Raw genomic sequence first — 11,879 nt, forward strand, 5'->3', positions numbered from 1 at the left:
GCACCTCAGGAACGAGAATTGTCACACTCCAGAACACTATATACGAGAGAAGTCAGCATGACAGCTTGGGCAAGGGCCACCTTGCACGGGCACAGGAAGCCAGCTGGCAGGGGACTGGAGACTTCTTGGACACTGCAGAAATACAACACTCGGGGTCCTACACTTCACTGAGATCAAAAGCAAAACCATAGGGAAGCAGCACTCGGAGGGGACCGTGGACTCGCTGACATCCAGCCCAGCACCACAGAGCTTGTTTACCACATCCACACCCTTCAGCCATGGCCTTCACCCGCTCCTCCCCACATGGCAAGTCCTCATCGAACACACGGGCCCACTTGGGCAGGCTGGGGCTCCAAGCAAGCAAGGACAGTGCAGGGCAGGAGGAACAAGAGCATTAACATCTGGTGCAGTCCGTGCTGCTGCCGGCCCTATCCCGCCTCACAGCAGAGCAGCACCGCAGGGAAGGACCGGACACACTCCCTGCCACAGAGCACAAAGGGAGCAAGCCCTCCATGGCTCAGGGCTGCCCATCGTCACCTGCTGTGTCGATGGGGCCCTCCTCGCACCAGAGGCTCCAGCTGTGGAGCTCAGCTCTGAACCAGCCCCACACACACCTTTGCCGCTCAGGCCCAGCCAGCTCAGGCCTCAGCTGGGTTCTGAAGCGCTCTGGCCAATTCAGTCTCAGGCCAGATCCAGGCGGGACAGGGTTGGGACTGACAACCCACAAACTGTGTTTTGGAAAATCTCACTTCTTCCAGGCACCACACCACCAGCTGGAAGACAAAGGCCGGAGCCCAAAGCTCCATGCTGAGTGCTGCACAATGCATGGCCCATGTGGTGCAGCTGGAAGTGGCATGTCAGATACTTCAGCTCAGAGAAAAGAAAGTCCAGGGCTGGAAGGGGGGAAGTCTGGAGGCAATGTTCTAACCTGCTCCCCATTTGGGAAGTTCACTGGGAAAAGAATCCCAAACAACTCCCTAAACTCCCACTCATTCAGAGCAAAGCTGATCTCCTCCTCCAGCAGGAAATCCCCAGCAACTACCTGCTCCTCTTGCCACACTGCAGCTTTTCTCAGGCTGATCTGCTCCTCAGCCCAGGGGACAGCAGTATCAGTTCAGCAACATGAGAAACATCCCCAAAACCCACCCAGTATGGCTGTGCCTCTCCATGAGACTGCAGCTTCAGTTGTGCCATCCCAGTCTGTCCCCTCCCCTCAGATGACCCTCAGCAGCCAGGAGATCACATGGGCTTCATCCTCATGTCCTGTTTCTCTAAAACTCAGTAAATCAGCTCAAATCTTTGGGAAGGGGAGAAGGGGATCAAAGTGTTTGTGGAAATGGAGCCTCACCACAAACAGCTTCTCAACCATGTCACAGCTGTGAGTCTGAGCACTCTCCCAACCCCCAGGTGGAAGCTGCCCCAGGAAGGACAGTGACCCTGCCACAGCTCACTGGCCAGCAACGCACAGACCCCAGGGACCAGCCGGTCCCGTGCCGCCCAGTGGGCAGACCTGCCCCCCTTGTTCAAGGGAGCCATGAGAGCAACACGAGTTCTGACCACAGGATCTAATTCCAGAGATAAATCTCATCAGTCTTCTAAACCTAGACAAGCCTCCCTCATGTTACTTCTCTGCCAGCTTTGCTGCAGGAAGGACAGTGCAGTGTTTTCCTATCCAGGTAACCACGTTACCTGCTGTCAGCTGCTCAGCAGGAGCTGCCCATGCTGCCACTGCACACATCTGGGAAGGCATCACTGCACCAGCCAGCCAGTCTTGCTTTCAAAACCAGCAGCACCTTTGCCTGCGCACCAGAATTCTTCTGGAGAATTCAGAGAGATTCCAACTCAATCTCTCAGTCGAGTTTAGGGATAACAACGACAGTGTGAAATGACAGCACACGGCAAAGGCACCGGCACCAGCACAGTGCTGCAGAGAGCTCAGGGAGCAGAGCACCCAACACGAGGGGACATGACAGAAGCCAGCAAGGTCAAGAATAAGTCACTTTTGGTACAATTGCAAAAAGATATCAAACAGGACTTGCCTCTTTTTTTGTCTTTTTCTAAGTTTTATAAATAAAGTCTGAGAACTCTTTATAAAAACTAACCTCAGAGCCACAAACAGTTTGCGGGAGGTTCATGAGAAACTTTAAAATTATTTATTTATTAACTTTTAACTAGCAAAGTCTCCGAGAATATTTCCCCATTCATATGGTCAAATATTCTCTCCTTCTCAGGTAAAAAAAGCTGACTATAAATACGCTCTCTCTTCTGTCCAATTTTAAACTTAGATAATTTAATAACTCTTAAAATGATGTTTCTCTCTTTAAATAAAGGGCTATTTAACCACATAAACTGGTTGTGTAAACCATCACACTAGAGACACTTGATACCCTCAAAACATGGGAACAACTAGTGATTTTGGTCTTGTTCAGTGCAACACATTAGGCACAAAACCGGCCTGCAGTCCACACGGTACCGTCCCTCCCCAGGGTGCTGGGCCCTGCAGGGCCCTGGCGCTGGGGCTGCAGCCGCAGAGCACGGCAGTGTCATCCTTCCCACCACTGCCAGTTTACACAGCTAATGCCACGGACATCTGAGGGAAACCCACGGTTAGGGCACAGAGGCACACCTAGAAAGGAATAAAAACCTACGACACAGAACATCCCGACTGCAACTACGGGTACCAAAGGAGACAAAAGCAGCAGGTTCATGTGCCGAGATGCACCACCCAGAATAGTCATTAAATAAAGCCTTTGGAAGTGACCAAAATTAGGGTTCTCAGCCCCCAGGAAGAAAGCCTCCCTCGGGCCACCCCCCGCCCTTCCATCAGCCATGCTGCACAGACTTTCTTTGGGTAGAAAACCAAATTCTCACAGTCCATCCCCAGGGCACCCGAGGGCTACAGACGGCTGGGTGGAAGGCTCTGTCTGCACAGGACAAGGGACGCGTCACCACTGCTCATACCAATCTGGACACAACAAAATAAACTGGAGCTATCAGCGGGCCAGTCCTGGGCCAAGTCGAAGGAACCTGGACCCATGTGGAGAGGGTTTGTGCTTTGGGGATTCCAGGCTGGTTTTGTGCCTAATTGCCCTGCACAGACAAGCTCAGGCAGCACTCGCTTCACTAAGACCGGGCGTCCGTTTTGGATTTCACTATTGTGATGACACTGGTAGTAGCAACCTTGCCAGGGACGAGGGGCCCCATACTGGAGGTGAGAGGCCCTCGCGCAGGGGTCACGGGGCTCCGGGCCACGGTTCTGGCGAAGTTCTGGAGAGCCTCGTATTTGGAGCGGAGAGCATCGAGTTCCATTTTCATGCTGGCGTTCTCAGAGGCCAGCTTCTCCACTTCTTGCTGCAGCTCTGCCTTCTGCTTCTCCAGTTCCTCCTTCTGGGTAACACGCTTGACTCTGCAGCTGGCTGCGTAGCCCCGGTTCTTCAGTGTGCGCCGACGCTGCTTCAGCTGGATGATCTCCTCCTTCGACAGGCCCCGTAGATGCTGGTTCAGCTCCCTCACGGACATGGTCACCAGCTCCTCATCTGTCAAGCTGGTCCCATTCTCGCCTGGCTCCCGCTTCACCTGGGAGAGAAAGCAGCACACACGTGTGACACTTGGGGCAGACGCCTACACCTGCCCCCACGCCCCTTTCCTCCACCCTCTGCGTTACCTTCAAGGCCTTGTTTCCTTTATTGGGGGTCGTCATAACACGACAGCCTTGACAGTCAGGTTCTGGAAGGGAAGGAAGGCCAGGTTAGCCCCCGGGACACAACAGAGCCCACGGCATTCCTCTGGCAGGGTCCACCAGCAATGGCCCAGGCTGCTGCACATCCTGCTTCCCCCTCCCCGCACGACACTTGACAAGAAGCCGGCTGAGCTGGACTCACGAGCAGCAGACTCTGTTCCTGAGCAGAAACTGCTGCCCTTCCACACCCCTGCTCCCAGAGACTTTGTGGCAATGCTGGTTTTTTGCTTGCGGTGGGGGAAATTAAAAAACTAGGAGGAGTCAGAATACACGGAAGCCACATTTTTAAAAATAGCCTGGCAGGCAGCAGGCAGGGTCCAGAGCACGGCTGCTCCAGGCCAGTCATGCTGACTCAGCAGGCTGGCACTCTGCACCACTTGCTCCCAGCCTCATCCTTGTCACCCAAACACGCCCTTCCAACAGGTTCCCAACCACAGCTCAGAAGCTCCCCAGTCCTACCGGACTCCAGGTGTCCCCCAGAACGCAATCGGTATGGTTCAAGAAGACTTGACCCTGGGCAAGGGAAAGCCTTGGACACGCTGGAGTCCCATTATAAATTTGGGCTGATGCCTCAGCAGCCTTCACCTCTCCCAGTCACTCAAAGCTGTCCCTAGCTGTCAGGCTTTTCTGTAAGAAAGTCCCCATTGGTCTCCAGCAGTGCCAGGGCCCAGAACCACCTTCTCCCTCCTTATCTTTAGAGCCAAGGTGTGCTCACAAGAAAACAGATTAAGGGTGACAAAAACAGATGAAAGCAAACTCCTTCCCTGCTACAGACTACAGGACTTCAGAGCAATACTGGTAAGAGCAATTCCCAGGGCTGATTTTACACAGACTTATACCCAGGCTCCTGCTTCTTCCCCACAAACCTCCTCCTCTCAGGCTTTTTAGTTTGGAGTGCTACTACACTCTACCAAGTAATTGATTCACACAGATACTATTTGACAGACATGGCTGTGCCTTCAGCAGCCCAGACTGCACCCTCCTCAGCCCAAACTGCACCCGTCACCCCCTCAGCCCTGGTCAGTGTTCCTGTGCAGCCTACAGGTGCCTCTGTCCCTTTCATCTCTCAGGTGTCAAAAACCAATTTTTTATTTGCCCCTGCCTTGTTGTCAGCAGCGCTGATGTCCAGTTACAGCCCTTAATCAGATGTACAAATCAGCAAATAAGACTTTGTGCTCTTCCAGCAGCGGTGGCACAGGCTCCCCACAGTGCATCTACTACCTACGGGAGGTGAGCGGGGCCAGAAGTCCCCAGGACACCAGCAGAGTTGTTCCCAAAGCCTGTGGCCTGCCAGGAGCCAGGCTATTTATAGCCAGAGGACAATGCTCCTTCCATGAGACGTCTGCTGCACCCGACCACACCAGCACAGGCAGGGTCACTTTGCCACCCTGGGAAGGCAGCTGCAAAGAGGCAGGATGGGCAGCATGTGAGAAACACGAAAATCAATTCTTACCTCTTTCCCAAATTGCCGTGTTTCTTTCCTCTGTTCCTACCTGGTAAACAACACAGCTGCTGGGAAAGGGGAGAAGGAAGGGAGTAGCTGGGGAGACCAATAACACGCCCCATCCTCTGATCAGCAAAAGGAGCTGAGGGCAGGTGCGGTCAGCAGGACCATGGGAATTTGTTTGCCTTGTGGCACTAAGGAATTTCCAGCTGCCTGGCAAGTAGTCACCCTGCCTTCATTACAGCAGACCCGAAATAAACAAGGCACACATATGATGCATCAGGCAGGGCACTGGGAAGAGAGCTCCTCGGCAGGCTGGGAAACAGCAGATGCTGGCAGAGCCGGACACAGCAGAGGCAGCGACTCATTCCTGCCTCTGCACTCTTAAATGCAACACTGTCTCAAGCAGGAGCCTCCCACAACAGCCATCATAGCTGTAACATGACTGTCCCCAAAAGCACCTGGTGAGACCACCTCTCCTCGTCCCACTTCCCAAGGGGAGCAAAATGAGATGCAGCAACACATCAGACAGTCAGTAGAATAGGAAGAACAACCCAGAGAGTTGCTGGCTATTTTCCAGGTCCCATTTGAACTGGGCTGTTTGGCAGGTCACAGAGAGAACTGGCACCACAGCAGGGACCAAACTTGGCATAACTCTTCAGACTGCTGATGGCTCAGGATAGCTTCCTGAAGAAAAATCACGCTGAAAAGTGCCAAACACTATGACTGCAATGAAGAAACTGCAGCCTCGACACATTTCTCCCAAGCTCAAAAGGCCTGAACTCAGCACAAGCGCAGCCAATTCTCCCCTCAGCTCAGCGGCTGCACACGAGAGCTGACAGCACCACGCACGGTTCAACGCGGGGCCTTCTCCACATTCCTGACGGCAGAACCTGCCACGAGCCCGTGTAAACACGGTGACGTCACCGCTCCAGCGCGGGCAGGAGGCCCGTGGGCTGAGCGAGGGCTGTGCCCCCACGGGCTCCACAGCACCGGGCGGGCACAGCACACGGGAGCGCTCTCTCCCAGGGGAGATCTCATCCTCCGCTTATTGGCTTTCTGGCAAATTAGCTCACAGAGTCTCCTTTCACGATTCCCCCAGTCACCTATGAAGTCAGGACAGTGCCTCTCCTGTGTCCCCCGCTCACTGGGGGTCCCTGGTGAGCTCATCCAACCCTGGGCACTTTGACAACAATTCTTCCCTCAAGGGACCTGCCCATCCAGCTGGCTTTAACTCTGCTCACATAGCTAAAGGAAAGGGTCGGTTCTGAGAGACCCCTTCCAGCCCACGGCGGTGCCCTCCTCCGACCATGTAGCTCGAACCTCGTGTATCCTGGGCTGCCAGAGACGTCCTCAGCTCTGGACAGTAAGACCCACCCGTGCACACACACCACTGGACCCTCCGTGTCGATCAGGAATTGCAGCCTCACAGGAGCGGCTTACTTCCAACGGGAGAGGAAACCCGCTCCCCTCCGGGGACGCTGCAGCACCAGGCAGCCCCCACGGAACAGGAGCCAGAACCTCCCAGCCACACGTCCTTGGTTACCGAGCAGCCCGAGGACGAGGAGCCGGCCGTGGGGAGGGGGGCTGTTCTGCCTGTGGCCCGGCCTCTGCTACGGGAACGGGACGAGACGACCCGGTGGCTCCTCACATTCCCAGACGTGCCCTCCTCGGGAGGAGATTCACCCACCACGGAGAACGGGGGCGGCTCGGGGAGAGGGCGCCCGGGGACCGGGTCGTACGCGCACCGGGAGGGACAGGCTCGGCCTGAGGAGAGCCGGTACGCAAGATGACCGGGGCCGGCGGCAGCCGCGGGCAGGAGGGGCGGGGCGCGCCAGTGATGTCCGCGGGTGGCCCCGGGAGCGGGCGGGCGGGGCCGGGGACAGGCCGCGGGCCGGCGACCCCGCGCACCTGTTGCTCGGCCGCGGAGCGGGGCCCGGTCGGAGGGGTCGGGGGCGGGCGGCGCCAGGCGGGCGCGGCCCCGAAGCCCCCGCCGTGAGTCAGCGGTAGCGGCCCCGCGAAGCAGCTGCCGACACGCGGCGGCCCCGGCCGCCTTCCCGGGCCCGTCGCGCCCGCCACGCCCGCCATCCTGGGCCCGCCGCGCCCGCCCCGCCCCGGCCCGCCCCCCGGGGACCGGCCCGCCGCCCCGCCCCGCACGGTGCCAGGGCCGCGCCCGCCGCCGCAGCCGGTGGCGCTCACCTCCTGCCGGGGCCGCCGGGACGGGCCAGGCCGGGCGGGGCGGGGAGGCCGCGCTGGGAGGGACCGGGACGCGCGAGCCGCCGCCGCCGCCGCCGCTCACGGACGCGTCACGTGATATTTGGGTCACGTGGCTCCATTCATGAAGCGCCCGGCGCAACCGCCCCGGGCCTTAAGGGGGCCGCGCGCGCCCGCCAGGGGCGGGGGAGGGAGGGGGCGCGCCCGGCCACGCCCCGCCCGGCCACGCCTTGCCCCGCCCCGCCCCGCCCCGGCCGAGGGGCGATTCTGGGCCGAGCCCCCGAGGCACCCATAGGGCGCCGTTTGTGTAGCAGCGTCTGCTGCAGCCAATGACGACAGACACAAGACACAAGCTCTGACAGCAGGTGCAGGATGGGGAAAGAAGGTGGATCCCTTCAAACCTTCAAAACCAAAAGTTCTGAAACATCCTAAAAAATCTTGTTAGAAACCATTTCTGCATTGGACACCATGAACACTGTTTGAATCCTGGGAGGCTTCTAGACAAACGATGTCCTTGATAAAGTTCTGACGAGGGTATCACCCCTGCCCAAGAGAACACCAATGCCAGAGACAGTTTGCACCAACTCCACTACAGGTTAAAGACCCTCTGCTACAGCGCTGTCCCACAACTGCTGCAAGCCATGAGCCAGGTACTCGGGACAGCAACATTCAGAGTGAGCATTTTTTCTAAGACAAAAGAGAAATAGCATGGAGGAGACTGACTGTTATTGTTTAGTAATACTATTCCCCAATTTAGTGTTCCACTGAAACACTCCAAACCACACACTGCTTACTCCCCCTTCCACCTGCTGCAGCAGGCTGGAGAGAACTGGAGGCACAAAATGTAAAGATCATAGGTTGAGATAAGAAAAATTTACTAGAAACAGCAGTGAGATAAGAAACAAACAGCAACAGCAACAATATTACTAAGAGTGTACAGGAGAAGCGAACGATTCACACACGATTTTTTACCATGTGAAATGACTGCTCGCTTCAGGCTACCGACCAGAAGGGACCCTTCTGCCCTTCCCCTCACCCCTGCACATGGCACTGAGGTGGTATAGAATAACCTCTGGGTCCTGGCCATGCCCCTCCTGGCTACTGCAAAAATTAACCCTGTCCTGGCCAGAGCCAAGACCCTGATGTTCAGCACTGCCAGACTACAGCAGCCTGGTCAGTTCTTCTTGCTCTTGTTGGTGAACAGACTGACTTTGCTAGCAGATGCCACAGACAGAGAAGGAGATTCCAGCTTCACCTTGTCCAGCAAAGTTTTCTTTATGGCTGCCGGGGAGATCTTCTCTTGGTCTGCCAAATGCTGAAGCTCTCTGCAATGGGGTGGTGGGAGAGGAAGACAGCAAAAGGAACATGGGGAGGGTGGGAGGCAAGTTTTTAAGGCTCTTTAGGACTTCCTAGGTGCCCACCTTGTCCGGATGCAGGAAGCCTCCACAGCATTGATGAGGAGTGAGCGAAAGCCACCACTCTCCAGGAAGTGCAGGGCATGGATAGTGGCTCCCCCGGGCGAGCAAACATTGTCCTTCAGCTGACCAGGATGCTGCTCAGACTCTAACAGCATTTTGGCAGCACCCTGTAGCAAGGAAAACAGCTGCCAGAGCTCTGACTGAGGAAGCCGCTGTCACACACTCCTGTTCTCCACTGCACAGAGCAGCACCAACACTCACAGCAGACAAAATTGGGCTCCTGCAGGCTGCCAAAACACTTTTCAGAGCTGAAGAAGCCTGCAGAGGAGCCACAGTTTCCCAGGCCCCAGCTCCCACATCACCACCAGTGCCAGCAGATTGCTGCGGACACTTCCTATGGTCCCTCACTGGGAACCTGTGTGCAGTCAAACAACACACTCTTTAATGCAGATCCAGTGAGAGGACCAAGATAATCTACACCGTGACGTGCAGAATCCTCTGCACAGAGCAAGCACAGACGCACATTTGTTCTGGAGGAGGAAATACTGACCAGCAAAGCCTGTGCTCCGAGTCGAACAGCCAGCCTGCGGGGAAGGCCCATCTTCACTCCCCCATCTGCAAGAGCATCCAGGGCAGTGAACGCCTGAGACCAGACAGAGGAAGAACATGACTGCAAGTCTCTGCTCCAGGACTGACAGTCTCAGGGAGGAGAGAATCCAGAGCTCCAGGATCATGCTGTGACTCCTTCCACTTACAGACTTGACAAAAGCCTCCCCCTTTGCTGCATGGGTGCCATGTCAGCCTTCCCTCCCACTAGTTCCAGCTCAGGGCTGGGGGGAATGGGAGAAGTTCAGCTTCTGCATCATGCTAACTACAGGCCTATGTTTTGCAACACGGACACACATGGACGCTGCACACTGGCTATGGACTTCAGACTCATCTGACTGGTAACAGACCTTTTCAGTTGACCCAAAATGGTTGTAAACTGGATACCCACACTACATGTCCCATTGCAAATGTGAGTGATGGGAAAAACAAGAAATAACCAACTGCTCTGCCCGAGACTGTCACAAGTTGAGGAAACAGCACATACATACGCAGGGCCACTGCCACTGAGCCCCGTTACAGCATCGATCAGGTCCTCTTCCACCTCGGTGCAGAAGCCCACACTGGCCATCAGTTGTTCCAAGAGCTTCCCATCCTCCACATCTGCATGAGTTCCAGTGGCATAGACTGTAGCACCTTCCCGGACAACCACAGGGGTGTTGGTCATGCACCTGATCACTTTTGGTGTGGGGCAGAAGGTACAGAGTTTCTTAGGGCAGAAAATAATTGGAGATAGAAAGTAGGAAAAAAACAAATAAGGGGAAAAATTAGCTTTAGTGCACATTTAGCATCAATGGGCTGTCCAGGAAAGAACTCCCAATAGGCAAGAACAACACAAGCAAAGGGAAAAGAGAGACTTGGTATCATAAAGACCGTGCTTTGAGCCACAGTAGCCCATATATGAATGTGAAGCCTTCGGAAGTACCAGCGAAGAGGGACCTGGGCAGAGCCGGGCTGGGAACAGTATCCCGAAGGCCTCATTCCCACATCAACCTATAGGTCTCCAAAACAGCTCCTGCAGACTCTTAGCATAAAGTCAGCAGAAATTCAGGGGTGATGACCCACTGCTGTTGAGAGAAACATGATCGGACAGCACCTCATGTGAGGGAAGAGTTGGATAAAACCTCTAATAGCGTTTTCTGATGAGGACAGGCAAGGTGACAAAAAGCAACCAGTTGGCTGCTGCTGCGTGACTTTAGTCCTGAGGAGCACAAGTAATGCCTGTCCCTTGCATCGGTTGCTAGGGGCCAGAGAAGTGGGGCCAGCTCACGGCCGGCATCGCACGGCCCGGCCCCCCCTCACCTTCTCGATGGAGCTGATGGTGACGCCGGCCGCGCAGGAGACCACGATATGCCGGGCCTCGATGTCGGGGCCCACCTCCTCCAGGATGAAGGGGATAATGGGCGGCTTCACGGCCAGGAAGAGGACATCGCTGCTCTTCACCGTGTCCTTGTTGCTCACCGTGAAGTTCACGCCCATTTTCTGCACCGGTTGGAGAGAAACGGGACCGCTGAGGTCCGCGAGGGTCGGGAGGCGGCACCGCAACCCGGACTTCGTCGCCCGTCCGCACTCACCCGCAGCCCGCTCACGGTGGGCAGGTCGGTGTCCGGGGAGCTCGCTGTGATCTTGTGCGCAGCCAGGACCCCTGCGAACGGCATCGATCATCAGCCCGGAGGATCGGCGCCGCCCGCTCCGCGCCCACCTGCCGCCCCGAAGCCCCGGACCATGGCAAAGGCGAGCTGCCCCGCGCCCACCTGCCGCCGTGAAGCCCCGGGCCAGGGCGAAGGCGAGCTGCCCCGCGCCGATGAAGCCCACGCTCATGGCCGGTGCAACGCGGCCCCGCCGAACACGGGCCCGCCGCCGTCCACGTGGCCGCGCGCGCAGGGAGGCGGGATCACAGGGCGCGTCGGCGGCGCGCAGCCAATCGGCGAGCGGCGGGGCGGGGCCACGCCGGCCCTCCGGCCACTCAGCGGTGAGGAACGGGGCCAACGGCGCAGCCCTCGCCAGCTATTGGGGCAACCGGGCCCGGGTGTTGCATCATTCGCCGCCCGCGGGGCCGCGCAGGGCCGTGGCCGACCGCCAGGCGGCGCTGTGCGCCCGCCGCAATCCTGCGGGAGCGTCCGCGGAGCCGAGTCGGGCCCGCCCGGCCCGGGGCTGCCGCGCCGGCACCGCCCTCCGGCCTGGCCCGGACCGGGGCCCCTCGAGCAGTGCCGGCCCCGCCGCTCCCGGGGCTGCCGCGCCGGCACCGCCCTCCGGCCTGGCCCGCCCTCCCCGCGGAGCGCGAAAGTCCCGTGGGGCCGGGGCGCAGCTGGCGCCAGAAGCGGCTCTGGGTCCCCCGTGCGCTCCCGCTGCTCCGCACCCCAAGGGTTCCCCCCTCCCCGCCGCCCGCCTCGGCCGGGACTCCCTGCGGGTCCTGCGGGAGCAGCCCGGAGGCCGCTGGTCCCGGAGCGGCGGCACC

The 11,879-nt window shown here is 57.8% G+C and overlaps 2 protein-coding genes across 6 annotated transcripts; both read right to left on the reverse strand.

Moving 5' to 3' along the window:
* Window positions 1-167: 167 nt before the first annotated feature.
* MAFG (MAF bZIP transcription factor G) lies at window positions 168-7,428 on the reverse strand. 4 transcript variants are annotated; one of them, XM_032706413.1, is made up of 3 exons: window positions 7,383-7,428; window positions 3,665-3,726; window positions 168-3,576 (listed from the first exon to the last, which is right to left on the reverse strand). In XM_032706413.1, exons 2-3 carry the CDS (start codon window positions 3,698-3,700, stop codon window positions 3,124-3,126), a joined length of 489 nt encoding a protein of 162 aa, XP_032562304.1. In that variant the 5' UTR covers window positions 3,701-3,726; window positions 7,383-7,428; the 3' UTR covers window positions 168-3,123. The 4 variants fall into 4 exon arrangements, with proteins under 4 accessions (XP_032562304.1, XP_032562302.1, XP_032562305.1 ...); XM_032706411.1 differs by lacking the exon at window positions 7,383-7,428 and adding an exon at window positions 6,730-6,880; XM_032706414.1 differs by lacking the exon at window positions 7,383-7,428 and adding an exon at window positions 6,627-6,722.
* An 827-nt stretch (window positions 7,429-8,255) lies between these two features.
* On the reverse strand, window positions 8,256-11,295 carry PYCR1 (pyrroline-5-carboxylate reductase 1). 2 transcript variants are annotated; one of them, XM_032706968.1, is made up of 7 exons: window positions 11,176-11,295; window positions 10,996-11,066; window positions 10,724-10,903; window positions 9,909-10,130; window positions 9,366-9,458; window positions 8,819-8,982; window positions 8,256-8,722 (listed from the first exon to the last, which is right to left on the reverse strand). In XM_032706968.1, exons 1-7 carry the CDS (start codon window positions 11,240-11,242, stop codon window positions 8,572-8,574), a joined length of 948 nt encoding a protein of 315 aa, XP_032562859.1. In that variant the 5' UTR covers window positions 11,243-11,295; the 3' UTR covers window positions 8,256-8,571. The 2 variants fall into 2 exon arrangements, with proteins under 2 accessions (XP_032562859.1, XP_032562860.1); XM_032706969.1 differs by lacking the exon at window positions 8,256-8,722 and having other exon boundaries at window positions 8,955-9,102; window positions 11,176-11,289.
* Window positions 11,296-11,879: the final 584 nt, after the last annotated feature.

This window comes from Chiroxiphia lanceolata, chromosome 19, assembly GCF_009829145.1.
Source record: "Chiroxiphia lanceolata isolate bChiLan1 chromosome 19, bChiLan1.pri, whole genome shotgun sequence".
Taxonomy (NCBI): domain Eukaryota; kingdom Metazoa; phylum Chordata; class Aves; order Passeriformes; family Pipridae; genus Chiroxiphia; species Chiroxiphia lanceolata.

Excerpts from the sequence above, each read along its gene's own strand:
- MAFG (XM_032706413.1), bottom strand. The coding sequence starts at position 3,700 with ATGACGACCCCCAATAAAGGAAACAAGGCCTTGAAG. Across the intron at positions 3,577-3,664 it reads AAGGAAACAAGGCCTTGAAG|GTGAAGCGGGAGCCAGGCGA; the intron begins GTAACGCAGAGG and ends TTTCTCTCCCAG.
- PYCR1 (XM_032706968.1), bottom strand. The coding sequence starts at position 11,242 with ATGAGCGTGGGCTTCATCGGCGCGGGGCAGCTCGCCTTCGCCCTGGCC. Across the intron at positions 9,459-9,908 it reads GTGGCAGTGGCCCTGCGTAT|GCGTTCACTGCCCTGGATGC; the intron begins GTATGTGCTGTT and ends GTCTGGTCTCAG. Across the intron at positions 8,723-8,818 it reads GCTTCCTGCATCCGGACAAG|AGAGCTTCAGCATTTGGCAG; the intron begins GTGGGCACCTAG and ends ACCCCATTGCAG.